The sequence below is a fragment of the Orycteropus afer genome, unplaced genomic scaffold, assembly GCF_000298275.1.
Source record: "Orycteropus afer afer isolate SDZICR_OR568_19922 unplaced genomic scaffold, OryAfe1.0 scaffold00191, whole genome shotgun sequence".
In the NCBI taxonomy this organism is placed as follows: domain Eukaryota; kingdom Metazoa; phylum Chordata; class Mammalia; order Tubulidentata; family Orycteropodidae; genus Orycteropus; species Orycteropus afer.
The window spans coordinates 1,829,422-1,850,041 of record NW_006921778.1 but is presented as its reverse complement, the minus strand read 5'-3'; the positions used below and the strand labels follow the sequence as shown (position 1 = coordinate 1,850,041).

The 20,620-nt window shown below is 40.7% G+C and overlaps 1 protein-coding gene across 1 annotated transcript in view; it reads right to left on the bottom strand.

Annotated features, from left to right (window-relative positions):
* Nucleotides 1-20,401, bottom strand: part of REEP5 (receptor accessory protein 5) — a 48,418-nt gene extending 28,017 nt beyond the window's left edge. The window contains exons 1-2 of the mRNA XM_042781875.1: nt 20,284-20,401; nt 19,348-19,441 (exon numbers count right to left, since the gene is read on the bottom strand). Coding sequence (XP_042637809.1) covers nt 19,348-19,441; nt 20,284-20,401 — 212 coding nt within the window. The remainder of the gene's footprint in view (nt 1-19,347; nt 19,442-20,283) is intronic.
* Between the last annotated feature and the right edge of the window lie 219 nt (nt 20,402-20,620).

Here is a 20,620-nt window from a genome sequence, read left to right as displayed (position 1 = left end):
GTGACCTTAAATGAATCCTAAACCACCCAAACCAAACCCACTGCCATTGAATCTATTCCAACTGATAGCAACCTCCATTGGGTTTCTGAGGCAGTAAATGAATCCTACTTACTCAGAAAATAAACCCCAAAACCCACTGCTATTGAGTTGATTACAACTCACAGCAACCCCTCTTGGGATTCCATGGCAGTAAAGGTTTATGGAAGTAGATTGCCTCATCTTCCTTCTGTGGAGTAGCTGGGGGGGGGGGTTGAATTGCCAACCCTCTGGTTAGCAGTCAAATCCCTTAAGCACTGCGCCACCAGAGCTCCTTGCTCAAAAAAATATGACTTTGTAAAAACATCACTCACCTATATTCCCAACAACAAAATGAATAAAATTTAGAAAACAACGAGAAGAAACTAATTACTGTTTTGATCTTTCATGAAAAGTTCACCACTATGCTGGGACTAGTTTAGACAACTTATGAGGCATGCATAACAAGTGGAAACCATGTAAGAGACTCCGAAAGCAACGTGGACTGAAGAGGGTGAAGATCCGGACTACAGCACCAACTGGGTGGTGGAAGCTATTGGGAATGTTACTTGACAAGGATCCACGTATATTTTTATTACATTCTCTTACACAATTTGTTAATTGAAATAAATTAGTAATAAAAAAAAAAAACACTCACCAACTGGGCATGTTGTTGTTGTTGTGTGCCAGTTGAGTCGAACCTGACTCATAGTGACCCCTCCTTGGGTTTCCGAGGCAGTATCACTACAGAAGTAGATTGCCCAACCTTCCTTCCAAGGAGTGGCTGGTAGATTTGAACTGCCAGCCTTCTGGTTAGCAGTCAAGTGCCTTAAGCACTATGCTACCAGAGCTCCTTCCATTTATAATAGCATTTAATATTTATTCTATCCCACTACCAAAAATCAAATAAAAAAACAAACTCACTGCCATCGAGTTGGTTCCAACTCATAGCAACTCCCACTGGGTTTTCCCACAGATGTCCCACTGTACATCTTTATGGAAGCAGACTGCCCCATCTTTCTCCCATGGAGAGGCTGATGGGTTCAAACCACTGATCTTTTGGTTAGCAGCCAAATGCCTTAACCACTATACCACCAGAGCTCTTGTTCTATTCTATTTTTGTTGTTATGTGCCGTCGAGTCGGACCCGACTCATAGCGACCCCTCCTTGGGTTTCTGAGGCAGTATCACTAGGGAAGTAGATTGCCCAACCTTCCTTCCGAGGAGTGGCTGGTGGGTTTGAACCACCAGCCTCCTGGTTAGCAGTCAAGTGCCTTAGGCACTATGCTACCAGAGCTCCCATTCTATTCTATTAGCTGTCCAGAAATAAACCTGCACATCTATAGTCAATTGATCTTCAACAGAGTGCTAAGTCCATCCAATGGGCAAAAAAAAAAAATAGTCTCTTTAATAAATAATGCTGGGACAACTGCATTTCCACAAGGAAAAAATGACATTGGATCCACACTTCACGTGATATATCAAATTAAATACCACAAGTGGATGGCTTTAACAAACATATTTATTTTCTCATCATTTCGGAGGGTAGAATTCTGAATTCAGGGCACCAGCTTGAGGGGAAGGCTTTCTCTCTTTGGGCTCTACAGGAAGGTCCTTGTCTCTTCAGCTTCTATTTCCTGGTTCCCTGGAGATCGCCATGTGTCTTGGCATCTATCTTATTCTATCCCTCCTCTGCTCACCTGATTATCTCCTTTATACCTCAAAATATACCCTATACTAATCCTGTCTCATTAACATGACAAAGACAACCCATTCCAAATGGGATAAAAACCACAAGCATATAGGCTAGGATTTACAACATATTTGGGGGGAACATAAGTCAATTCATAACAATGACCAAGGATTTAAATGAGAGAACTAAAACCATAAAACTCCCAGAAAAAAACACAGGATACTGCTTTGGGACCCAGTATTTAACAACAGAAAGCACACCAAAAGCACAGGCAGCATAAATAAATAAATAGACCTCATGAAAATTAAAAACTTTTGTTTGTCAAAGGACTGGGTAAACAAAGTGAAGAAACAACATAAAGATTGGCAGACAATTTTTGGGAACCATATATCTGATAAGGCTTTAACATCCAGAATATAAAAAGAACTCCTACAGCTGAACAACAAAAAGACAATCTAATCTAAAAACAGGCAAAGGAGTTGAATAGACATTTCACCAAAGAAAATATACAAATGGCCATTAAGCACATGAAAAGATACTCACTGTTATTAAAATCCACTGCCATCAAGTTGATTCCAACCCATATAGTCTCCTATATCGTTTCCAAGCTGTAAATCTTTACAGAAGCAGATTATCTCATCTTTCTCCTGTGGAGCAGCTGGTGGGTTAGAACTGCCAACCTTCTGGTTAGCAGCCCAATGTCTTAACCACAGCATCACCAGTGTCATCATTTGTTGTTGTTGTTATGTGCCATCAAGTTGGACCAGACTCATAGCGACCCCTCCTTGGGTTTCCGAGGCAATTATCGCTACAGAAGTAGATTGCCCCATTTTCCTTCTGAGGAGTGGCTGGTGGGTTTGAATCTCCAGCCTTCTGGTTAGCAGTCAAGTGCCTTAGGCACTATGCTACCAGCGCTCCCCCAATGTCATTAATAATTACCAAACACAATACCAAAACCAAACTCATTGCTGTTGAGTCAATTCTAACTCATGGAAATAACCCATGTGTTCCAAATTATTCCAAAGTGTTTTCTTGGCTGTAATCTTTATGGAAGCAGATCACCAGGCCTTTCTTTTGGCACCGCTAGGTGAGTTTGAACCACCAACCTTTAAGTTAGTAATCAAGCAGAAACAATTTGCAGTACTATGGGATGAGTCTATTAACCAGATGCAAATCAAAATCACCTTACCCTCAAAAGAATGTCTATGACCAAAATAAATAAATAAATAAAACAGGTGTTGGTAAGGATATGGAGAAACTGGAACCCTCCTCCATTGCTGATGAATGCAAAATGGTATAGCTTATGAAAAAGAGTTTGGCAGTACCTCAAAAAGTTAAACACAGAACTACCATATGAGCCAGTAATCCCAATGTTAGGTATATATCCAAAAGAATTTAAAGCAGGTACACAAATAGAAGCCTATACACCAATGTTAACTGAAGCACTATTCATGAAAGCCAAAAAAGGGAAACAACCTAAATGTTCATCAAGAGATGAACCAACAAGTAAAATGTGGTATATACCCAGTCCTCACTTACTGGCATGATTAGGTTCCAAAGATCATCATGCAAATACGAGAGTTACAGAAAAATGGGGGATGATCATATCAGATCACAAAATTGAAGATGCCTACATCATCACATAACTGCCAAACCAATGTGAATCATGGTTCAGCTAAGTTGACACACAACCTTAACCATCACAAGTAACTCACCTCGCCAGATATATATATGTTGTTAATGCACAAAATAGTCAGATTTTTTTACCATTGTTGTAAAACCAAAATATCGGATAACAAGATAGTTGTTAAGTGAGGAGTAGGTGTATATAAACAATGAAACATACACAAAGTGGTATACATATATACACATATGAAAGCTGGACAATGAATAAGGAAGACCGAAGAAGAGTTGATACTTGAGTTGTGGTATTGGCAAAGAATAAGTTGAAAGTACCATGGACTGCCAGAGAATGAATAAATCTGTCCTGGAAGAAGTGCAGCCAGAATGCTCCTTGGAAGAGAGAATGGCCAGACCTTGTCTCACCTATTTTGGTCACGTGGTCAGAAGGGACCACTCCCTGGAGAAAGGTATCATGCTTGGTAAAGTGGAGGGTCAGCAAAAAAGGAGAAGACCGTTGATGAGATGGATTGACATGGTGGGTACAACAAAGGGCCTAGGTATAGCAGGGATTGTGAGAATGTGCAGTGTTTCATTCTGTTGTACATAGGGTCACTATGAACTGGAGCTGACTAGACAGCACCTAACAATAACATATTATTTAGCCATTAAGAGAAATAATGTCCTGATACATACAGCAACATGCATGAACCTTGAAAACATTATGCTGAGTAAAATAAGAGAGTCATAAAAGGACAGATAATGTATAATCCCACTTATATGCACAGGCAAATGGAAAAGAGCAAAGTTTATTAGTGATTACTTGGGGTGGGGAGAAGGAGATTTCATGGCACAGCAGTTAAAGAGCTCGCCTGCTAAATGAAACGTTAGTAGTTCAAAAACACCAAGGTCTCTATGGGAAAAAGATGTGGCAGTCTGCTTCTGTAAAGATTTACAGCCTTAGCAACCAGATGCAGTTCTACTCTGACCTATAGGGTCACTATGAGTCAGAACTGACTCAACATCAGTGAATTTGTTACATTTGGGGTGGGAAGAAGGGGGAAATGGAAGTCACTGGTTAGTGGGTAATAAGTTTCTGTTAATGGTGGTGGAATAATTTGGAAAAATAATTTTGCACAAAATAATCAATGTAATCAATGTCACTGAACTGTACATATAAAAAATGTTAAACTGAAAATGTTCTAAGTATTTTTACAATTAAAAGTAAACTATAAGCATAAAAAACTTTGAGAGATGCTGTTGGTAAACAGCAAAAAAGGGTCTGCTTCTGGCCCATCTCCTTTTATTTTATTTCTAATCTGGTAAATTATGGTTAGAATTCTGTTTAATAGCACATACTCCAGAGATCAAGTATTGAATATGGAAGCTTGAATATGGAGAATATGGATCATAACATCTACAATTCTTTTTGTTGCAGCGGCACATTACATGACCATCCACCATGTCTACCACATGAGGAACAGTTCTTAGTTATATTCATCATAGAGCATGATGTAGGGAAATTCCTTATGGTTCAAAATGCCTTATTACGAGTACCTCAAATTAAAAGGCAAAAATCACACATTTTAAATAAACACACTAGTAAAGTAAACAATAGGGAGCTCTGGTAGCATAGTGGCTAAGGCACTTGACTGCTAACCAGAAGGCTGGCGGTTCAAACCCACCAGCCACTCCTCAGAAGGAAGGTTGGGCAATCCTACTTCCGTAGTGATACTGCCTCGGAAACCCAAGGAGGGGTCGCTATGAGTCAGGGCTGACTCGATGGCACATAACAACAACAACAAGTAAACAATAAGGTGTTAGTACTCAGAAAGTTACATTTGTTTTTCACTGTAGAGTATGTGTACTTTCAAAGCAAGAGAGAACAGAGCAAGAAAGATTAATGCCAAAGAAAATGGATTACACAGTAAAATTAATTTACTTATTGTTTATATCATGCCAAACCTACCTCCCCAAAAAAGATACAAGATAGCTGGCGGTTGAATAAGCTTCTTCTTAAATGTACAGAAACTATCTTCCAAGATGATTGTATAAGAACAATGAAAAAACATACCAGATTCCTTTAATAAAGGGTTCTCCTATGGTATAAAATAACCAACTTAATGAAATGCATAATATATGGAAACTAAATTTATAAGAAAATGTAATTTAAGATGAGTCCATAAAACACCTCTAATAGAGACTGAATTATAAAGGATAAAAAGAAGTTATTCAGTGGTCAAAAATATTGTCAAATTATAGTGATCCAATCTACTAACTAAGGAGCTCTGGTGGCATAGTGGATAAGGCATTTGGCTCCTAACCAGATGGTCAGCAGTTCAAACCCACCAGCTGCTCTGCAGAAGGAAGATGGGGCAATCTACTTCCATAAAGATTTATAGCCTCAGAAACCCAATGAGGGCTGCTATGAGTTGGAATCGACTAGATGGCAGTAAGTTTAATCTACTAACTGTCCACCACTTGGGGTTTTTTTAAATGCAAAATGGAAGATTCAGTCACACTAAAATATAAACCAAGTGGTATACTAAGAGTACACAGGCTAGAGTGTCAGGAATCCCTATACCTAGGCCTGGCTTTGTCCCAACAGACTTGTGACTCAAGTCAAGTAACTTTAGCTTGTGGCCTTGGTTTCCAAATCTGTTAAAAGTTGTATAACCTTAGCAGCTTGATCTCTAAGACCTATTCTAGCTAACATTTTACAACTCAAAACTGAATGCATAAGATTATTTACAACATAAATGGTTAAAAAATATTGATGCCTTAATAAAACAACAGATGTTAATCCTACTGTGCCAATCCTTTGTCAGTAAAACTGATGGCTCTGTAAATATAATATCTATTTCAAGTATGGTATCATAAAGTTTAACTTAAGCTCAAGCACCCTCACAACCTATCTAGGAATTGACCTTTCCCAAGTAGAGGAGAATGTATTAGGATCTTGACGAAGTCTAGAGTTACCTCTGGCATGGAAATTAATCTGATTACAGTTCCCTTAACCAGATAACGTGGCCTAACTATCAGGAGCTGCCGGATATATATAGTGGCCATGTGACTGAGAGGGGCTGATCACAATTCTATTTCCAGGAAGAAGAGTGAGTCAGTTAGAGAATGAACTCAGGGTAGGTTTCTATAGCTGCACTTACATTTCAATTTCTACAAAAAGGAATTTTATTAGTAATATTTAAATTAGTTTCAAATTTGTGCTATATTAGTTCATTGTTCCTCAAAGTTAATCATTAATGACACTAAATACCTTAAATTGTTACATTTATATTTGTATTTGTTTTAAGTATTATAGCAGGAAATTAAGTTGAAAACCTGTTCTCATTCAAAATCAGTCCTGAAAAGAGGGAAAAAGAGTTCATAAAAGTTCCTAGGGAACATCCAGAGCTGAGTATTAGGAATGAGATCTCCCTCTATAACTGCTTTAAAGAGCCCAGAACATCACATCCTAAAAAAATAATTTAAATCACTCATGTAATTTGCTCCTCAAAACTTTATTTCCTCAGTAACAGAGTAGGGGGAAAAGAAAAACTTTACCAAAATGCTAGCTGTAATTTATCTACAAATATGGTCCTAAGCAATTATATGTTTTATTACGTTTTCAAAATTTTCTCTACAACATCTTCACCTTAAAATAGTTAAGCAGTATTTGTAACAACATTAAGTCAAAACAAGGCCAGTAAGAAACCAACAAAAGTTAAATGTTCAAGATTTCAGTGTTGGTTAAGGCAGAATTTACAGAATGCTGGTATATTCTTGATCCAACTGCATAGTTAGCCAGAAGTAACATTTGCTTGTGGTTCATACTAACCAGAAAAGGCAAAGTATGGGCAGGCACTGCTCTGCTCTTAAATACTTTAATAAAGAATACACAGTTACAGAGAGAAAAGCCAGCGTAATGGGAACATAAGCAGCTTAGAGGTAAATAAACCTGCCCCCAAATTCTAATGTGTAAAAGATAATAAGATAATTACAAGTTCTCAAATACACACAAGAAAACAAACACACCCCTTACCAATGAGTCTGAGTACCACAAATACCCTTCCTCCACTACTGCTACAGGAAGCCTAGCTCTGCTTCAGATGACTTGCAGCAAAACAGAAAGGGTTTGGTTCACAACTGTCAGTCACAATGTGGTGACTTTGTCACGATCTCATCTGGATATAAACCTGTTTAGGAGTCTGTCATTGCAAACCTTAAATAAGTATATCTCAACCATTTTCAACCTATGTTCCCTAAAATGCTTTTTCTCACTTTACCTGCTATGCAGCCAAGAAGATCTGTAGCTTTACTTGTAGCTAATTGTATTACAACTCTTGTAGATATTTTAAGTGTTTTTTCATATATATCCTCTCACCATCTCTCTTTTGATCTGACCTCACAGATTTCTCTACTTCAAACTTCTTCCCTTGAGATTCATTGTCTCCTGACAGGAAACGAAAGGCAAAGCTACATTCCGTCAGGAATTCCAGTTCACTGTGTCATTTTCAGATCATCCTGCACTGGTAAAACAGAGGCAGTCTTTGCAAATAACTATGTACATTGTTGCCATAATACATCAAAGCTACGTAAGAGACAAGAAGAGAAAGACATTATTAGTAATATATTTCATGTCTTCAAAAGATTGAAGTGTTTCACAAAACATTGCAAATGCCTATGTGTACAGATAAATTTGGGAATTTTTGTTGTTGTTGTTATGTGCCATTGAGTCGGACCCGACTCATAGCGACTCCTCCTTGGATTGCCAAGGCAGTATCACTACAGAAGCAGATTGCCTCATCTTCTTTCCGAGGAGTGGCTGGTGGGTTTGAACCGCCAGCCTTCTGGTTAGCAGTCAAGTGCCTTAGGCACTATGCTGCCAGAGCTCCTAAATTTGGGATAGCAGTTCTGTATCTAAAAGGGAAAAATGCACTACACACTGACAATGTATTGACAGTGTCAGATTGATAAATGAAAAAATTAACATCAAGAGCTCTATTTTTTTTTTAACAAGGTTCTGGCATGTATCTATGGGGCACTCAAAGAGTCATGTGGTGAATAGTACACAGCATAAAAGTTAAACACATGTACTTGGAGCCAGACTCCTGGGTTCAAATACCAGTTTTGTTACCAACTGGCTGTAAGAACTTGATCAAGTTACTTAACTTCTCAGTCTCTATTTCCCCCTCTGTAAAATGGGGATCTCAAAGAAAAAAAAACCTCACTCTCATTGAGTCAATTCGGACTCATATTGACCCCACTGAGCTTGTGAGGGGGCAAATCTTTACAGAAGTAGATTGTCCAGTTTTTCTTCTGCGGAGTGGCTGGTGGGTTTAAACCACCAACCTTCTGGTTAGCAGTCAAATGTCTTAGGCACTATGCCACCAGAGCTCCTTTGAAATGGGGAGAGTCATATTATTTACATCATACAGTTGTTATGAGGATTAAGTGAGTGTGGTAGTTAAATCTGTATGTCAGCTTGGCTGGGCCTGGTTGAGTGGTGGTAGTTATTCTCCATGATGAGACTGGCAATCAACTCCATGGTGGGATCTACCACAAGCAGCTGAGTAGCTGCCTTTGGGATATGGTCTGCTTCCTGTATATAAGGAAAAGCCTCGGGGATAGTCTCTAGCTTATGGCATGCTTGAACCCTACATGTAGCTGTGCTGTTGTTCAGCAGCCTGCCATGCTCTGCTGACCTTGAGACTTTCAATGGACTTGAATGAATGGCCTGCCATGTGGTTTGGTAACATTGGGACTGTGCCATTTTATTTGTCGACCTTGGGCTTGTTAGCCTCAGCAGCCAGTAGCTGCCTGAGTGGAGAGATGCCTCTAGCTTCAGTGGGCCAGAAGCAAGAGGCAGAGCTAAAGCCCAAGGTCGAGGGGCTTTCGCACAGCCCCTGGAGCCTGACACTTTGAACTTGGACTTAAAGCCTCCAAAACTGTGAGAGAATAAACTCCTCTTTGTTAAGGCCATCCCATTTGTGGTATATTTCTGTCAGAGTGGCACGAGGTAACCAGAACAGAGAGCTATATTTGTGAAGCCTGTAACCCAGAATATATAAATGTCTATTAAACATAATGGTGTACAGATGTTCAGAAGCCATGCAAAGAACTAAAAGCAATAATACTCTTTCTACTACTGGTGACCTAAGGTTTAAAATAGGCTGTTAAGAATACTCACTGCTGATTTCCAGTAAGATGGAGGAATAGGCAGACAAGCGACACAGACCCTCTTCAACAAAGAAAAGAAAAACCAATTGACAGAGATATAGAAGATAATCCTGGAGCCCTGAGCTTTGAAAGACACTATACAGAAGTAAACTAGGCACCAACTACTGGAAAAACCTGAACAAAAACAGTGAGTATAGAGACGGTCAGAGCTGTGGACTGTCAGCTACTCTGACGGGACCAACAGCCTGAATATTTCCAAGTGATGCTGGGACCTGAGAATTGACCTAAAGATCAGCCTGGTCACCAAGGGCTGCTGGGATGGCTGTGCTGGTGGCCTATGACTAGGAAGGGAAACAGCAAGGAGGGAGACAACCTAAGCTGTTCACTTTCTGCTGTCCAGAGGGCACAGCCATTTTGAATGATTATAAGTGGTGGCCACTTTGGATATTTAAAGTGGCCGAGGGCACAGCTATTATGAGTGTTTACAGATGGCAGCCATTTTGGATATTTAAAGTGACTGAGAGTGCAGCCATTTTGAATCTTTACAAGTGGGAACCATTTTGGATTTTAAAGTGATAGCAATCTCATTCGGATTTTAGGGACCTAAGAATAGGCTCATCCACCAGCCACTCCTCGGAAGGAAGGTTGGGCAATCCTACTTCCGTAGTGATACTGCCTCGGAAACCCAAGGAGGGGTCGCTATAAGTCGGGGCCGACTCAACGGCACATAACAACAACAACAACAACAACAATAGGCTCTGTTTGCCAAGGTTGGCAAGGACATACAAGAGGCTGACAACAGGAAAGGAAGCAGGTGGTGAGTGTATAAGCACTGTCAGCTAGTGAGTAGAGGAGCACAGCACAGTACCCTGCTTGAGTACATAACATACAAAGAAAACAAAAATCGTGGGCAAGTCACTCCAAGATACAATCACCAATTAAATACAAACACAAAAACATCACAATGCCTCGGAGACAACAGAGCATCACAGTCCACACAAAAAAGCAAGATAAAGTAGGAGAAACAAGGGACCAGGATACAGACCCAAAACACAGCCCTGAGGAAGACACAGCATTGGAACTCCACGATAAGGAATTCAGAAGAATTATATTTAGGTATCTTCAACAAACTGAGAGACAGATTGAGGAAAACACAGAGAAAACCCTACAACAATTTGGAAAGACAATACAAGAACAAAATGACAAAATAAATTAAAAGTTAGAAATGATACAAAATCTACACACAGAAATCCAGAAGATAAATATTAAATTTTCAGAAATAGATAAGACACTGAATGGGAAAAGGAGCAGAATTGATGCAATGGAAGACAGAATTAGTGAGACTGAAGGCATATACCTGAATACTTCTTTGGAAAGGGATCAATCAGAAAAAAGAGCAAAACAAAATGAAGAAAGCCTAAGGTTCATGTGGGATACCATCAAATGAAATAACCTACGTGTAATCAGAATTTCAGAACAGGAAGAAACAAATAAAACCACAGAGAAAATTGTTGAAGACAGTTGGAAGAAAATTTTCCTGGTATGATGAAAGATGAGAATATATCCATTCAGGAAGTCCAACAAATCCCAAACAGGATAGACCCCGAAAGAAAATCACCAAGACATTTTATCATCAAACTCACCAAACTGAAAGACAAAGAATCTTGAGAGCAGCATGGGAAAAACAAAAAGTTACTTACAAGGGGCAACCAATAAGACTTGGATTTCTTGGCAGAAACCATGCAGGCAAGAAGACAATGGGATGGTATATATAAAACCATGAAAGAGAAAAATTTCCAACCAAGAATTATGTACCCAGCAAAACTTCCCTCAAATATGATGGTGAAATTAGGACATTTCCAGATAAGCAGAAATTAAGGGAATTTGTTAAAACTAGACCAACCTTGCAAGAGATGCTAAAGGGAGCCCTTTGGACAGAGAAGCAACAACACCCAACAACTGACCATTAACACACATGATGATATAACCCAGAAACCAACCCAGCTATGGAAGTATCCAAAGTAAATAAGCCTACAAGACTATAAACAGGGAACCAGAGACATCAATTGACAAATGAGGACAACTACAAACCAAAAAGAGGGAAAAAACCATCTCAGAACTTCTGGATGGTAGGGAAGTTAAGACAACTACAAGATAGAACGAACTGTTCTAAACTTGGGAAGAAAACTATAAATCACAGGGTAACCTCAAAGAAAAATTATAAACCTCATCAAAATAAAAGAGAGGACCAGCACAAATATTTTATTGTTGTTGTTTTGCCATCGAGTAGGACCCGACTCATAGCAACCCCTCCTTGGGTTTCCCAGGCAGTATCACTATGGAAGTAGATTGCCCAACCTTCCTTCTGAGGAGTGGTGGTGGGTGTGAACCGCCAGCCTTCTGGTTAGCAGTCAAGTGCCTTAGGCACTATGCTACCAGAGCTCCTGCACAAATATTTAGCAAATACTAAAACAATAGCAATGAAGGAATTGACAACACAATTCATAAACAAAAGGAGCTCAGCATAGAAAATTATATGGAACAAAGACATCCACACCACGAGAAAGCACATAACAAAAACGACAGCAACAAATTCATATTTGCCAATAATTACTATCTGGTAAAGGACTTATCTCTAAGATTTATAGAAAACTCCAACACCTCAACACCAAAGGAATTAACAATCCAATTGAAAAATGAGCAGAAGACATGAATAAACATGAATAAATCTTTCACCAAGGAGGATATTCAGGTGGCCAGCTAATACATGAAGAGATGCTCACAATCATTGGCCACCAGAGAGATGCAAATCAAAAAACAGTGAGATACCATTTCACTCCAGCACTGATGGCAAGGTTCAATGAGACAGAAAATAATAAATGCTGGCAGGGATGTGGAGAGATTGGGACTCTCATACACTGCTGGTGGGACTGTGAAGTGATACAACCACAGTGGAAAGCAATACGGCGATTCCTTAGAAAGCTGGAATTGGAGATATCATTTGACCCAGCAATCCCATTACTAGGTATATATCCTAGAGAGGTGAGAACCAGGACAGGAATAGATATCTGCACACTCATGTTCATCGCAGCACTATTTACAATACCAAAAGATGGAAACAACCTACGTGCCCATCAGCAGAAGAGTGCATGACCGAACTATGGTACACACACATAATGGAATGCTATGCAGTACTAAAGAATAATGTAGAATCTGCAAAACATTGCATAATATGGATGAACTTGGAGGATATTATGCTGAGTGAAATAAGTCAATCACAGAAGGACAAATATAGTATTAGTTCATTGTTGTGGAGGGTCAAGGAAAGGTTTATATATGGAAGGAAACTTTCTCTGTTGGTTGCCAGGTGTGGGAGGGGAGGGAAGGGAACAGTGAAAAAAAATGCATTGACCCATGTCACTTTAGTGTTGTGTATTTCACTGTACATAAATTATATTTCAATAAAATGCATTAAAAAAAAAATACCCACTGTCATCAAGTCGATTCTGACTCCTAGCTACCCTATAAGGCAAAGCAGAAATGCCCCATAGAATCTTCAAGGCTGTAAATCTGTACAGAAGCATACTACCTCATCTTTCTCCCACAGAATGGCTGGTGGGTTCCAACCACCAACATTCTGGTCAGCAGGAATATACATTAACCACTATGCCACCAAAACTACAATATAGAAACTAAAACAACAAAAAACTTTTTACTATTCCAAAGCATAATTCTAAGCCAGACACAAGAGTATATATTGCATCATTCCATTTATACAATGTCAAAAACAGGTAAATTAAAGAAGAAAAGGAGTATTTTTTTTTTTTAATAGAATTTTAAACAATAGGTTGCTGGATAGAACTGGCAACCAATCATCCCCTTTCTTCTCATTGAAGGTCAAAAATAAAGTCATTGGACTTTCCCTCACAATTCCTTTAGTGTAAAGATGGGATATGACTAGTGCCTCTGGCTCAAGCAATGCCCACACTCAAGGATCATGCTGGCAGGGGGTTATGCTGGGTCTTAGGCAATGAATTTGTGTATGAACATTGTTGTTGCTGTTATGTGCCGTCAAGTCGGCCCCGACTCATAGCGACCCCTCCTTGGGTTTCCAAGGCGGTATCATTACGGAAGTAGATTGTCCAACCTTCCTTCCAAGGAGTGGCTGATGGGTTTGAACAGCCAGCCTTCTGGTTAGCAGTCAAGTGCCTTAGGCACTAGGCTACCAGAGCTCCTGTCTGAACATGCAGAGAGCAGAAATTCCCCAAAGGCCTCATAGAAATATTGTCATTTGTGCAATGCTATTAAGAGAAGGATTGCACCAGACACAGACAGCCACATATTGTATGATTCCATTATATAAAATTTCCAGAACAGGCAAATCCATAGAAATAGTTAATAGATTAGAGTTTGCCAAGAGCTAAGGGCTGGCTTGTGGGGAGGATGGGGTAAGGAGTGACTACTAATGAGTATGGAGTTTCTTTTAGGGGTGATGGAAACATTTTGGAATTAAATACTGGTGATTATTGTGCAGGGGCTGGTGGTGCAGCAGCTAAGTGCTTGGCTACTAACCGTAGGGCCAGAGGTTTGAACCTACCAGCCACTCTGCAGGAGAAAGATCTGGCAGTCTTCTTCCCTAAGGATTTACAACCTTCAAGACCCTATAGAACAGTTCTACTCTGTCCTACTGGGTGCCTATGTGGTGGAACTGACTTGATGGCAACAGGTTTGGTCATTAGATGTTTGTGCAACTTCATGAATATACTAAAAACAATGAAATGTACACTATAAAAAGGTAAATTTTATGACATGTGAATTATATCTCAATAAAAAAAAATTTCTTAAAAAAAGGAGGGAGATCTAAAGGTCTACTTTAATAATAGAGGCTACTATTATTAGCCACTAAATCTGCCTTCTCTTATCAGTAATACAAGGAAGTAAAGAGATTAAGGTAATTCTTTCAATAGATTTTAAGAATGAGAAAGCTGGAATTAGATTTCAAATTGCCTATACAAGGTGGCCAAAAAGTCTAGAGACAGGGATAAACTTATTTTTAAATAATGTTAGCTACATTCTCCTGACTTCTAGTCACCTTTCCACCTGAAGTACCTCAATATTAAAAATAATGGGTCAAGCTGTTAATCTGATAAAAGTACAGTAAACCAAAACCCAACTCACTGCCATCAAAATCATTTCTGACTCATAGCAACCCCCAGTGGGTTTCCAAGGCTGTAAATATTTTACGGAAGCAGACTGCCTCATCTTTCTTCTGTGGAGTGGCTGGTGGGTTCAAACCACTAACCTTTTGATTAGCAGCCAAATGTCTTAACTAGTACACCACCAGAGCTCCTTCATAGTACAATACATGGACTATTTTCCCTATATTTCCAGACTTTTCAGAACACTGAAGAAACCAGAAGCTAAACTTGGAGATTTATTGAGCAAGTGTAAAATATTGACTAGCCATGGGAGAGGACAGGGATTAAAGGTCCTTGTTCTCAAAGAACTCAAAGGGAAATTATATACATAGAAAATCAGAATAAGCAGAAAGGGAGGTATACTATAAGGCACTAACTGACCCCTCAATGATAACTGGCCAGGCCTCCTACTGTCTACATTCTCACCTGCAGCCAGGTGCAACTGAGTCACACCCACTCATTTCCCAAGGTGGTGAATTATGAGAAAGACTAGGAAGCCAAATTAGCTATTTCAAATTTCACTTCCTTGCCTTGCAGTCTGTACAGCCAATACTGACCATTTCACCCAAACTATGTACCCTTCCCCAGATGTTTCAAGGAGAGGAAATAATAAGAGCAAATGCAGAAAAGTGAGAAAAGAAGGAATTAACAATCCTTTGGCAGGAGCACCAATCCATTCTCCTCAGATTAACTTACAAACATAAATTGTATTATGTCACTTCCTTTTTGAAACCAATCCAAGGGCCCTGGGGGGTGGGAAAGCAAAGGCAAACTCCTTAAAAGAATCTAGAAGGTGCACACTCAGTTCATTGGCCACTGGCCGGGCCTGATGGCACCTATATATATCTCTCCAGACCTTCCTCACAACTCTCCTCACTCACAGAGCATCCATCAGACCTGTTCCTCCAGCAAAACAAGCTGTCTCCTAACTCAAGGCCTCTACTCCCTCTGCCTGACACTGCTCTTGTCTAGTCCCTTAGGTCTTAATTAAAATAGTATCTCAGATAAACATATAAAGAAGTTTTGTCCTGTTATTCTCTGCCACAGCTACCTGTTTATTTCCCTATCATGCCTTGTTATTATTTTATATATTTATTGCCCTGCATATACCCTAATAACCTATTCATTCAAAGAGGAAAGCATGCCTCTGTAGTATCTAAAATACCTAATACAGTGCCTGGCACATGGCTTGCATTTGATTTTTGCTGAATAGATGAATCTGTGTTTTCAAAAAGCAACTCTGGCCTAGGGAACACAGATAGAATTACTAAAAGCAAAGAGACCAGTTCAGATGAAGGTGATTGTAAGCCACACTTTCAGCAATACTGATTTAGGTACTATTAGTATTCGGAAACCCAAGGAGGGGTCGCTATGAGTCAGGTCTGACTCTATGACACATAACAGCAACAACATCACCATTCATAAGGACATTCTTTCTTTTGGACAATTATATAACCACACTGTTTAAGCAATGAACAGATTGAATTAAACTAAGAACATGGATTACCTAAAGATTATCTAACTGAAGGTCTGTATGATTTATACTGGGCATACAACCCCATTTCTCCTTAAATCTCTTCCATAAAGCAGAAGCCACTAATCTCAGGTCAGCAAGCCATTTTCCCATCCCTCTCACCCCATCTTCAAGGGCAAAAAGCATAGATTATTACTGCCACTCTACACCAGTGGTTCTCAACAGTAACTGCATGTTCCAATCTTTAAATTATAAAAGGCTGAGGAGCTTTTAAAAATTCCAAAGCAGGCTGGCCACATCCCAAACCAATTACATCAGAATCTCTAGGGGTGGGACTCAGACATCAGTATTTTTTAAAGTTCCCCAGGGTATTCCAATCGACCAACAAGGCTGAGAAATGTTTTAAAGAAAAGTTCAAGTACCAACAGAGACAAACCTTCATTTAATTCCTTTATGATCATTTGTTGTTATTGTCAGTTGCCACCGAATCAATTCTGACTTATGGCAACCCCATGTGTTACAGAGTAGAACTGTTCCATAGTTTTCTTGGCTATGATCTTAAGGGAGGGAGATTGCCAAGCCTTTTCTTCCGTGGTTCAAACCATCAACCTTTAGGTTAAGCAGTCAAGCACAAACCATTTGCACCAGCCAGGAACCCTTCTTTATGTTGTTGTATGTGCCATCAAGTTGATTCCAACTTATGTTCATAGAATCCAATGGACCAGCATTTATTTTAAAGATTAAAGAGTTGGATCTAACAAAAGGAAGCATTCTACAAATAAACACCAATCAAGAGATACTCAATACATATTATTTTCTGCAATTTTCTCTCTGTTAAGGTATACTACAAATGGCACTTTACCTCAGAATATTAAAATAAAAAAGAGGCAGTGTATATATACTTACATAATTACATGCTATCCAAAGTCCTTTACTTGGTGGACAGAATAATTCTAATATATGTAAAACACACCTACCTACTGCATTCAGAAATATGACCATGTCACAGAATTTCTAGCAACAGGAACATTTAGCTTCTTATAGGCAAAAGGAGAGAGCTCTGGTGATGCAATGGTTAAGTGTCTGGATGTTAACTAAAGGCTGAAGGTTCAAAGCCATCAGCCACTCTGTGGGAGAAAAGACCTGGCAATCTGTTCCCATAAAGACTACAGACTTGGAATCCCTATGGAGCAGTTCTACTCTGTCCTATAGGGTCTCTATGAATCAGAGTTGACTCCACAGCACACAACAAAAAATAAAAAGACCCAGTATTTTTAACTGATTGTGTGGAAAATGAATGAAAGAGTGACTACAAACAATAAAACTGAAACTGACTGGCTTGAAATTATTCTAAAATATGACTAAAAATGGCCACTGCTAAAATTAATCCACTTCAAGTCAAGGAGAGGCATATCCTACTTCTGTTCACATCATTTACTTCCATACATACGTGAATCTACATATCCCACCTAGAAACGCTTCATGCCCACACAGATAACTTAATCACACCAAAAAGTTATGTGTCTCATAACATTTTATACAAAATGGCAATTTTTCCACCAATGTGAAAAGTTTTTAATACTATTCAGGATTTTTAAAAACCCATATTTCTTGCTAGCTCTGTATAATTCAAGCAACTAGGCAGTTACTGAACTATCACTGAAGATCTGCTACAAATGTAATCAAGAACATCTAAAGCACAAATCTGTAAAATGCTTCAAAATATTTTTTTTTTAAAAACTCCTCCCGCAAGTAAAATACACACAAAAAAAGAAAAATAAAGAAATGTACTACTTATTTTTTTCTATTATCATAGATACAGAGATGTGCAAGCTATTCTGAATCAGGACTGCCTGCACACTTTATCTATCTCTCTGCCATGTATCAATAGATTATATTTCATGGAAAGCTGTTATTATGCCAAACCATTTTTCCTGGCCTGCCCTGGGATCTTTTGCTATGCACATAAAACCTGGATGGTGCTTTAGCAGGTAGTGCTGAATATGGTAAAAGTTCCTCCCAGCTTGAAGACTGAACATCTCCAATTTCAGAAGCAAGCACTGTCCTGTATGTGGTTAGAATTTCTGAAGTTGGCACTACATGTCTGTACCAGAGTAATAGAGTAAATATTTACATAATTACAATTTGTTCAAATCAGAACTTAACTCTTTTAAAACATGTTTCCTCCCTTCCAGTCTTATGTTAGATTTCATCCTAACCTGCCCAATGATTGTCACAATGTGTTACAATGTGTCTTTAGCCTCCCACATGAACAGTTTTCTTCCTTTATTTTTATCCCGATGGCTGAGGAAAGAAGGTTGGGCAATCCTACTTTCCTAGTGATACTGCCTCGGAAACCCAAGGAGGGGTCGCTATGAGTCGGGGCCGACTCGACGGCAAATAACAACAACAACAACATTGGCTCCCTTGGGAAAGAGCTGTAATGTAAAATAAAATCTGTGGGATGGGATAATTCCTATTTGGATGAATGGAAAAATGAAATCGTAGAATATTTTCAAAATAAACACACTGTAGAGTAAAACAACCTCAACTAGTAACTAGTTTAGATTCTAATCTTATAAAATTAATTTTTAATTGTTTGATTATATAAAGAAGTTACTTACACAACCAAGGAGCTATGTCAGTGATATAATTTATGTTTGCTTTTGTAATAGGGTAAACATCACTCAAGGGTGTCTGTAGTAACTGGAAAGCTCTTTTCAAAACCAAGATGATAAAAACATTTCCCCAGTGTCCGAATTAACATGAATTCTGAATTAAAAAGTCCTGATAGAATTTTACTGTTTCTGTACACAAGCATATAGTTAAAAATCCATTAAAAATAATTATTAGGGAGAATGAATCAGCACTCAGTACTTGTTGAGATATCCCCATCTGTAAAGGCAGGAAGAGTGAGTTGTATCACTCTGTTTGAATACCCATTAGAAGGTACACACCCACAGTATATAACCTGATGAAAAATACAGCTAGGCATCAGGAGATCTTAGATCACGTTAAGGCTCAAATGTGTAACCTTAAACAGTCAGTACTGCTCTCTGCTTTTTCACTTCTCTCCCTGGGAAGTGGGTACATAAACTCTACCACAGCAGCCCTGGCTAGCAGAAGGGGAGTGAAAGGGAGGAAGGGTTGATTCCATAATGAGCCACTTACGAGATGTAGGCTGGGTAGCCAAATCCTATCAGGTTGCAGAGGAGAGAGGCTCCATAACCGAACACCAGGTACAGGGCCACCAGCCCGATGACACCTGGAGGAGACACAAGGAGGCAAGTGGGAGGAATAGCAGAGAGGCACTACCCCGGGCAGCCCCCGCCCACACCGGGAGGCTTGGCCAGTTCTAGGCGTTTTCCTCCTAACTTGATTAAAGGAACGAGAAAAACAAACCACACAAAGGGTGGGCCTGAACCTCCACTGTGTGTCGTGTTGGGTCTGAAAATATCGGGCAACCCACACCTTTGTGCCCTTCTTGCCGTCCTCCTTCCCCCCTCAAGGACTAGGGCCGCTGTCGCGCACCAGCCGAGGACGAGGGGCGCCGAGGAGGGTCCGGGAAGGCCGGGACACCCAGCCCGCCGAGCCTGCCCTCTCAGCGCACGGGCCCGGGACGCCTGGCTCGGAAGAGGGTCTACAGAGGCCGGGAGTCCCGCGCCTGCCTGCACTCGCGCCCCGGGATGCAAAGACACTGCCTTCTCGGTGCGGGGCTCTAAGGAGGGTGGGAGGAATGCACAGCACCCCCATCGCTCCGCGCCAAACCTGCCGACCGCCACTGGGACACGACGTCCGACCGCAGTGGCAGACACGTCAGCGCCCAGGTCCTGCTCCCCCACCCCCAACCCGGGCCCGCCGCCGCCGCCCTCCCCGCCCGCCACCTGGCCGGCGGGCACCGGCCAGCGATAGCCCAGGAGGGGTCTCCGAACCCGGCTTTCGGGCAGTCAATATGGTCCCCAAAGATGCACGTCTGCTCTCTCCCGTCTGTCACCAACATTGCCTTTCCCGAACCCTCTTGCCGCTTTCCCCCCCAGCAGCAGCAGCAGCAACAGCTGCGACCGGTGCGGCTGCAGCGACCCTCAGCGGGCCACGCCTCGCACCCACCAAGCGCGATGAAGCTCCGGTTCACGCCGGTCTTGGCCTCGAGCTTGGCCAGAAGGTCAGTCATGTAGTTCTTTTCGTGCAGGAACCGGTCGAACCTCTGCCTCATGGCCGCAGACATGGCGGGGACCGTCGCACCGCCGCCTGAGGCTGCTCCTAGTACTGAGCGGACGCAGAGCAGGGCTGACTAGGGCGGAGGCAGACGCGGCGGCGGCGGGGCGGGCTGGGCGCAGGGCTGACGGAGACCGCCCAGCGTCCGGCGCTCTGCCCACTCTTGGCTGGCGGCCCCCTTCTTCCCCGCCCCCAGCGCCGCGGAGAACGCTGCACCTGAACAGCTGCT